The sequence below is a fragment of the Dryas octopetala genome, chromosome 3, assembly GCF_963921425.1.
Source record: "Dryas octopetala chromosome 3, drDryOcto1.1, whole genome shotgun sequence".
Classification (NCBI taxonomy): Eukaryota; Viridiplantae; Streptophyta; class Magnoliopsida; order Rosales; family Rosaceae; genus Dryas; species Dryas octopetala.
Genome location: NC_141368.1, coordinates 4,213,205 through 4,222,039, shown reverse-complemented (window position 1 = coordinate 4,222,039; position 8,835 = coordinate 4,213,205). Strand labels below are relative to the sequence as shown.

Below are 8,835 nucleotides of genomic sequence, written 5' to 3'. Positions count from 1 at the left end.
TACAAGCTTCATAAAGCTCTGTACGGTCTAAAACAAGCTCCACGGGCTTGGTTTAGTCGTATAGAAGCTTGGTTCATTAATGAAGGTTTTGAAAGGTGCCCGAACGAGCAGACCCTGTTCACAAAGAAAGGCAAAGGAGGTAAAATTTTAATTGTGAGCTTATATGTGGATGATCTTATTTATACTGGAGATGATAATGATTTGATAAGGGAGTTCAAGAGTTCAATGATGAGAGCTTTTGATATGACCGACCTGGGGAGGATGAAGTTTTTCCTTGGCATAGAGGTTACTCAAAGCTCAGATGGCGTGTTTCTGTGTCAAAGAAGCTATGCTTTGGAGGTACTGAAGAGATTCGAAATGCAAGAGTGCAAACCGGTGAACAGTCCAATTATTCCAGGTTGTAAGCTTAGTAAGGATGAACATGGTGTGAAAATTGATGAGTCATTCTTCAAGCAAATTGTGGGCAGTTTAATGTATCTCACTGCCACACGGCCAGATATGATGTATAGTGTCAGTCTTATTAGCAGGTTCATGGCCAAGCCTACAGAGATTCATTTGTCAGCAGCCAAGAGGATTCTGCGGTATTTAAAGGGAACTTATGATTATGGAATTTTGTATAAAAAGGGAAGGACAGAAGATCTAATTGCTTTCACTGATAGTGACTATGCTGGAGATGTTGAAGATTGTAGAAGCACTTCGGGTTATGTTTTCCTTCTAAGTTCAGGAGCTGTTTCTTGGTTGTCTAAAAAGCAACCGATTGTCACTCTTTCAACAACCGAAGCCGAGTTCGTTGCAGCTGCTGGATGTGCAAGTCAAGCCATATGGATGAGAAGAGTACTGAAGATGCTTGGACAAGAGCAGGAGGAGTGCACAATTATACAATGTGATAATAGCTCAACAATTAAGCTTTCAAAGAATCCGGTGATGCATGGAAGGAGCAAACACATTCATGTAAGGTATCATTTCTTAAGAGATCTTGTGAGAGATGGAGTTATTAAGCTTGTGCACTGTGGAACTCAAGATCAAGTGGCTGATTTGATGACTAAACCATTGAGATTGGAGCCTTTTCAAAGGCTCAGAAAGAGGTTAGGTGTTTGCGCAGCTGCAGACATAAACTAGCTGCTGTGCAGCAGTTAGTTTAGGGGAGGGATTGTTGAAGAAGTCAGCAAAGTTTTAGGCATGGTTATTGATTCTGTTAAATAAGTCCTAGTGTAGGACCACTTAGTTCATGTTTATCTCAATTCCAGTTAGTGCACCACGTTTGTAGGAGTGTTAAACGTGGGTGTTATCCTTTTGTTTCAGTTGAAGTTGTAAGGCTATTTAAAAGCCAAGACTGTTCAATAAGATTAGGAATCATTCATCCATATTGTTATTGTGCTCTGTTTGTTTCATTAGAGTTTTCTAACAAAACGGACGTCCAGTGCAAGAACCGCATCGACACCTTGAAGAAGAAGTACAAGCTGGAGAAGTCCAAGCCGAACCCAGCCACGTGGCCTTTCTACCACCGCCTCCATACGCTCATCGGCTCCTCCCCAAACGCCGCCATTTCAACCAAAACAAAGCCCCCCAAAACCGTCTCTTTCACCGTCAAATCCGCCGACTCTAACCCTAAGCTCCTCGGATATCGGCGCGGTGGGTCCACAGAGAGCTCAATTGGAGGCGACAATGGTGATGGCGATGATGATGAGGATGAGAATTGCGATAGGGTGTGGAAACATGGAGGGTTATTATCCAGGGAATTGGCGAGGGCGATATTGAAATTTGGGGAGATTTACGAGAGGATCGAGAAGTCGAAACCGCAGCAGATGATAGAGCTGGAGAGGCAGAGAATGGAGTTCACCAAGGACCTTGAGTTTCAGAGGTTGAATACGTTCATGGATGCTCAGGTGGAGATAGAGAAGATTAAGCGCCCCAAGCACGCCCCTTCTTCAGGTATCGTTCGCTTTAAGACCCGAATTCGAATTCTTTCTTTTGGCTTTGAAATGTTTCTGGGTTTTGCTTGATTGTTTGTTAAGAGTTATTGCAATGTGGACAATTTTGGACTCAATGGTATTGATGTGATTCCTTGCTGTGAATTATGCTTTAGACTGAAAATTCCTGATCAAGCTTTCCTTAAATTACTATAAGCATGCCTCTTTTGAAACCTGATCAGGAAATTGAGGAGGAGGGGAGTTAACATGTTGTTTTAGATATTTCTGATGTTTTGATTTTGACATGAAAAGTTGAGTTTGGTGGTATATTGCATTTCGCAATGCTTGGCACTTGTTTGGTTTTGTTCTAGTTTTTTCTATACTTCAGTCTTCATTTCCTGCATTGCAAATAATAGTTCTGTGCTGCTCATGGATTTGAATATGTTAAGCATTGGCATCTTTTGAAAACGTTGGTGAGCCAATGTATTCTGATAAGATTTGTATTGTATGCTTCAGACAGGAAAGAAGTTATAAGCTGAGATTGCAAGAGTAATCTTCATTTCAAAAGGGAAGTGCACCTTGGAAATTTACGTGGAAGCTCGATTTGAATCTCTACCTCTAAAGTACATGTCCTCCATGATTTATTATCCCCATTTTCAAGCTCAAAGCTTTGGAAGCAAATTGCCTATGTTCTATCAGTTGTTGTAATGTTTGTGTACATGAGTAGTTGTTTTGCTACAGAACTCTTGTACTTGTTGTTTCTGTAGTGTAATATTACTTGTTCACAATCATTAGGTTCCATTCACAGATTGCATGGTGTTCCATGTTAAGCACTGATTTTATCAGCTGTCTCTTGGAATGCAATGCTGATTTAACTCATTTCTGTTCTGAATTATATTTTGTGACAAATGCATATATTGGGATGTTCTAAGGTTACTTCGTTAATTACCTTGAGTAGTTTCCAGGTACTAAAATGTTATAGCATTTTACCCTTATAAATGGAGACAGGGTCAGTAACTTAAAGCTATGGAAACCAGTATGTATAAACAGAGCTGGTTTTGAAACCAGGATTGAAATACACTGAAACGTAGTTTTATTGACCCTGTCGGTGGAAGCTACGCAGAAACAATTATTCTAAAGTCTTACATTAGCGATCTTTGGAGATTGGGAAGTTTCAGATTTCCAGGCTTCTCAAAACATGTTTAGGAGTACCCAAAAGGTGAATGGAATTAAGCAAGAAGAATACTTGAGAAGTGACTCTGGCTAAGCATTTTAGAAGCACCAACAGCTGCGTTTGCACTATAATCACAAAAAGCAAAGCTCTGCAGCAACTGCAATGTCATGCTTTACTGGGTTTGAATGGAAACCACAGGCAAGTGTTCTTGGAGGTGAGCAGCAGGAATTGGGTTCTAAATTAGAAAGCAAATAAATCTAATATATTGTATTTTTTATCTTCTTTGGCACATTACAATTTGAATCAACTTTCCTCTTCTTCTTCTTTTTTATTTTTATTTATTATTTCACAAATTAAGGCCACACATTTCAAATCACCATCAGACAGAGAGACGAAGATCATAAATTCACAGTATATATGGGGCATAGGCATAGCTAAAATCACTGGTTGGTCCATGCTGGCTGACCAATTCAGATGCACTAGTACTATGGCTGCTGAAACTATTAGTAATTAATCCGCTGCAAGCAGGAAAGCCAGTGAAAGCAGCCTCACTATGGAGATCATCTAACATGGTATAACAAGAAGAAGAAGAAGAAGATGCTGATGATGATGAATTGGGAGCATAACCCGCAAGCCGAGCTCTAGCGAAAGCCAGATCATGTTGGAGCTGAATCATCTTTCGCTGTAACAAAGCTATGGCACCAATGCAACCATAAACTGGGTCTCTCAGCCTTGCCTCGGCCTCATAAGCCAGCGAGTTCACCGTGTCCTCCCTTTGCTCCTCAGGCACTTCTGTGAGGATCTTGCTCACATTGCTTGCTCCAAACACTTTGTGGACTTTGGCAAATTTTTTGGGCTCGTCGGACCGGAAATATGGTGCAAATATGCAGGTGGGAGTGCACCTTCTTTTCAAGAACTTGCAGGCAGCACAAGATGAGCTTGAACGGGGCTCATGACTTCCCTTCATGGCTTCATCACATTACATCCACTTTTCTGTAATGGGTAATCTCATGCCCATCACATTCATATATATATATAGCCTTGTGCACAAAATAATTTTCAACAGTTTCCCAAATTATGTTTCAAATAAAACTATTTGTAGGATCTCAATTTATTTATTTCTTTTTGAATCACTATATTTTGCATTTTGGAAATAAAAAGGAATCCCAATAATTGAAGTTGGGCACCATCATCTTGCGCCATTGGTGGTTATAATGGGACATGATAGTTCATCAACAAAGATGAGATATCCCATTTGACTGACAGAGGAAATTTCACTACAAAAGTAAATCACCTATCAACAAAATTTGTCTACAAGACTAAACATGGAACGTGCAAAAGATAAATAATGAATCTATAACCCATGGTCCAAAAGTATTTATCACCTTCTTGTTGGTGGTTAATTCCTATGCATAAAGATTTTTCACCTACCATTTTCCAAATTGGGTCCTGAAATTGAAGCTTAAAGCTTTTTGTTTGTTGAAAGTTGAAACATCATTTTGCATTCTTGAAAATTTGAAATCAACAATTTAGCTTAAATAGCATTACTTTTGACATATTATATTGTTTAACTATCAGTTAATAACACATTCGGATATGACATACGGACTCAACCATCTGACAATATTATTTCATACTTACAAAAATATTTAGACAAGTTCTAACATTTCACTATAAAACCCTAAAACTAATATAATTTTTGAAACTTTGTATCCTTGAGTTTTATTTATTTTTGAGCAAATTGTATCATTGATCCACTTATTCTTTAGAAAGTTTTATATTGGTCCATGATATATTTTTCGTTTCTTATTGGTCTACTAACTTTGTGACGTTTTCAATTGTGGTCAAAACTGTTAAATTAATAAAAACAATAGTATATTTTAGTTATGTGCTACGCACATGGGGCACTATTGTGGTCCACTACTTTTTCACTTAATTCCATATTGGTCAACTAATTATTTACTTAATTTCATATTGGTCCACAACAGCGCACCCATGTTCGGGAAACTTGGCTAAAATTGATCGCCGTTTGTCATAATTTAATGGTTTGAACCACAATGAAATACGTCACAAAATTAATAGATTAATAATAAAAAAAACATAGACTAATATGGACTAAGTAAATAATTAGTGTACCTGTGCTACAATTTCCTCTTTATTTTTTGTTGGTATTGAATTTATTTTGACCACCAAACTTTTAGATCAAATGAGGAATAAAATGTCCCTTCAAACATTTTTTGTGGCAGAGTGGAAATGGGATAAAAGATGACAATAGTGCTCCTCCAAAAGCCCACTTGTTAAATTCTTGTCGTTTTCCCAAACTACACAAAGCCGAGCCGTACGATGGAGGTATCCCTCACGCATCACCCAGAATTAAGCCCCAAGGCCCCCAACCCAACAATTGCCCGCCACGCTCGTAAAAGGAGCGTGGGCCAGAGGCACATAGAGTATGGAATATGGGCCGGCCCAATAATGAATGATTAAGGATGATACAGATTTTTATTGTTGGGGTTAGAAAGTGGTGTTCTAGACTGTAGCTTGACTTTTGCATGTTGGTCTTTGCTCGACTCCCCCACCATTTTCCACTTAATTATGATAAAGCCATTGATGTTTCGAGATTTGACTTGTGGCCCCACCACGGCACCACACGTGATTGTACCATATAAATAAGAGAAAGAGAGAAACAAACCAACCAAAAATAAAAGGGCAAAGCAAATGGGTATTATTACCGTATTGCAAAAGGAAGAAAAGAAATTAAATGGGCCTGGGCCTAGTGGTGGGCTTCCACTAAGATGGCAGGCCTAGTACTATTTGAATTGCATGGTACTGGGACAAAAGAAATAAAATATTAATTATGATGTGAAGAAATATGATAATGTATTAATGCATATGGGTTTCATTCTTTTGTTGTTAGCAAGATACGCAATGGATTTATAGTCTTAGATATAATTTATTATAAGTATGGAGAGAGGAGAGACTGAAATTGTGGTGTATGTATGACTGTATGAGAAGGCGACCAATACCACATAATTCAAACACAAAATGTTATTTCAATAGCTACCCAACAGCCAAGTCAAACTGGCTAAGTAAATTACCATAACATCCTTCATCCTTTTTAATGCTTAGGGCTTCTATTTTTGGAAGTTATACCAATGTCCTTTGTTATGGTAGTTCTTTAACTTTTTTGTTTAATCGTCACTATCATGAGTTAATTACACTTACACCCCCTGAAGTTTATCGTCTTTTCATATATACCCCCTGAAGTTTTAATAATTACACATACACCCCCTGAGGTTTCAAAACTGTTGCATATAACCCCCTATAGTGAGACAAAAAATGATGAAAAATTATGCAAAAAGACATGCTAAGGGATTAAATAACTTGATAAGATTACTCAAAGTGTAAGGTCCAACCTCAATACAAATATTTTCTTTTTTATTTCTTTATTTTTTTTCTCTTGTAGGGGGTTATATGCAATAGTTTTAAAACCTCAGGGGGTGTATGTGTAATTATTGAAACCTCAGGGGGTGTATGTGAAAAGAAGATAAACCTCAGGGGGTGTAAGTGTAATTAAACCTCACTATCATCCTCGTCTTATTATCTTAGGCCCATATCTTAATTTTTTTTATTTAATAGAGTACGCTTGCTCGCCGAGCCTTTGATTTGGATTAAAAAAATAGACTTTATTATACTTTATTCACCTGAACTTTGTAGTCGATCTCACTTCACCATCTAAAAAAAAAATTGTGCCAGTTTATCACCTAATCAAAAATTTGTTGCAATGTACCACTTATGACTCATTTTATCTAAATTTTTGTTAAAAATAAGGGTGTTTTGATCTTTTTTAAGTTCCTATTGTTAGAATAAAAATAATTTTTTTACATTTTACCCGCTTTGACACAATAGAAACTAATTTGAAAAGACCAAAACACATTTTTTTCAATAAAAGTTTAGACAAAATGAGTTAGAGATGGTATATTATAACAAATTTTTAATTCAGGTGGTAAACTGACACAATTTGTTTTTTAGATGGTGAAGTAAGATCGACTACAAAGTTCAAGTCGATAAAGTGTAATAAAGGCAAAAAAATATTAAAACTAATAAGGTAATTCTGTAAAAGAGTTGGATCTATATTAAATTAGACTTAAAGGATTTGAACTCTAATTTTGAGTGTGGATAAATACTTACTAGCAATGAAACTATAAGCCTCTACTCTAAATGAAATGCATTCAAATAGACTTAAAAAAAAAAAAAAAAAAAAAAACCAACTAATAGACTTATGTAGAGATTAGACTTGGTAAATTTGAGGTATGAATGTAAAATTTATGTAGAATAGAGACAATTAACAATAGATTCTAAAATTTCTAATCTTGCTGGTCAAAAGAAGCAATTATAAGTTAGCAGCTAATTAACTTAATGGCGGACTTTATTAGGATTTTGTGTTCCGACTTCCGAGTACATTCTGACCATTGCTTGCAATTTAAAATTTTAAAGGCAACTACGAGAATGATGAAGGGGCAACTTGCAGAGAAGACAAAAAGAAATTCAAGATAATATATGCACATACATCTATTGGATTTGAAGAACCAACCTTGATCAACATTCAACAATACATGATTTACTTTTGACTGTTTTGAGTGATTGGGAGATGTTCTAACATATTTATGTAGGATAACCTTTGACTCATCAAATTCAAGGAAGTTCCTGAACTTTATTAGTTTTGATCTAAAAAATAATTAGATATATTTTTATATTAGGTTTTCTAAAATATAATTATTTTAAACTTGATCACTCTAGTGCTGGATTGACATACGTGTTATTTATTATATGTAAAAGAGATAGAAGAGCAGTGTATAATGAGGCTGTCACACACTATGTAATCTCCATCTCCTTGAGTATATAGCACCCAAGGCTCAACGCTTCCTAATAAGACATTCCATATAGAACAATACTTGGGTCACCCCCGGTACCTCAAGGTCACCCCCACCCCCTTAAGTTTTGATTTCGGTAATATCGGCACATAATCGAAATCGTTCACTTTTTAGATAACATATTAAAGATCATCTCTGTAAAAAATTAAATCAATCGGAAATCGTTTGGTTATATAACTGTTGTCAATTAAATAGAAAAAATCAATGGTTTAGTAAAAAAATCACTCTTTAATTGAAAATTATATATTTTTTTCTATTTAATTGACAACAGTTATATAATCAAACGATTTCCGATTGATTTGATTTTTTGCAGAGATGATCTTTAATATGTTATCTAAAAAGTGAATGGTTCCGATCATGCACCGACATTGTCGAAATCAGAATTTAAAGGGGTGAGGTGACCTTGAAGTATCCCCGAGGAGTTACCCAAGTATTGTTCTTCCAATATGGACATACAAAAGACACTTGCAACTTTGCAAGTTTCAACGAATTGGGTCACCGAATACAAGTTTGACATGGCTTCATTTGCATTCAACATTTTCCAATTTTTCATAAATAAAAAAATGGCGGGGAATATAACCAACCCAAAGAGGCCGGAGGTTCCTCCAAGTGGCAGCAACCCATGAACCCCTTCTCACTCGTTCACTCACCATCTTTTCTATTGTCTGTAATGTCAACTATCCAAACAGAAACAGTCAAGAGTCCATGCAATTATATTAGTATTTCTTTCTTTGGCCATCATTTTCATATTAAAATTAATAAAGTTCATGGAATTTTGGTTACAACTTACAAGAAAGAAAAGTTGTTCATGAAAATTCAA

General features: G+C 36.3%; 2 protein-coding genes across 2 annotated transcripts; one reads left to right on the top strand and one right to left on the bottom strand.

Annotated features, from left to right (window-relative positions):
- Nucleotides 1-1,228: 1,228 nt before the first annotated feature.
- Nucleotides 1,229-2,789, top strand: LOC147289820 (sequence-specific DNA binding transcription factor). Its single transcript, XM_086234897.1, has 3 exons — nucleotides 1,229-1,259; nucleotides 1,303-1,932; nucleotides 2,427-2,789. The coding sequence occupies exons 1-3, from the start codon at nucleotides 1,229-1,231 to the stop codon at nucleotides 2,447-2,449; spliced, it is 684 nt and encodes a 227-aa protein (XP_086091023.1). The 3' UTR covers nucleotides 2,450-2,789.
- Nucleotides 2,790-2,861: 72 nt separating this feature from the next.
- On the bottom strand, nucleotides 2,862-4,142 carry LOC147289819 (LOB domain-containing protein 21-like). Its single transcript, XM_086235613.1, has one exon. It carries the CDS (start codon nucleotides 4,049-4,051, stop codon nucleotides 3,491-3,493), a length of 561 nt encoding a protein of 186 aa, XP_086091739.1. The 5' UTR covers nucleotides 4,052-4,142; the 3' UTR covers nucleotides 2,862-3,490.
- Between the last annotated feature and the right edge of the window lie 4,693 nt (nucleotides 4,143-8,835).

Excerpts from the sequence above, each read along its gene's own strand:
- LOC147289819 (XM_086235613.1), bottom strand. The coding sequence starts at position 4,051 with ATGAAGGGAAGTCATGAGCCCCGTTCAAGCTCATCTTGTGCTGCCTGC.
- LOC147289820 (XM_086234897.1), top strand. The coding sequence starts at position 1,229 with ATGTTTATCTCAATTCCAGTTAGTGCACCAC. Across the intron at positions 1,260-1,302 it reads AATTCCAGTTAGTGCACCAC|TTGAAGTTGTAAGGCTATTT; the intron begins GTTTGTAGGAGT and ends CTTTTGTTTCAG. Across the intron at positions 1,933-2,426 it reads CAAGCACGCCCCTTCTTCAG|ACAGGAAAGAAGTTATAAGC; the intron begins GTATCGTTCGCT and ends TGTATGCTTCAG.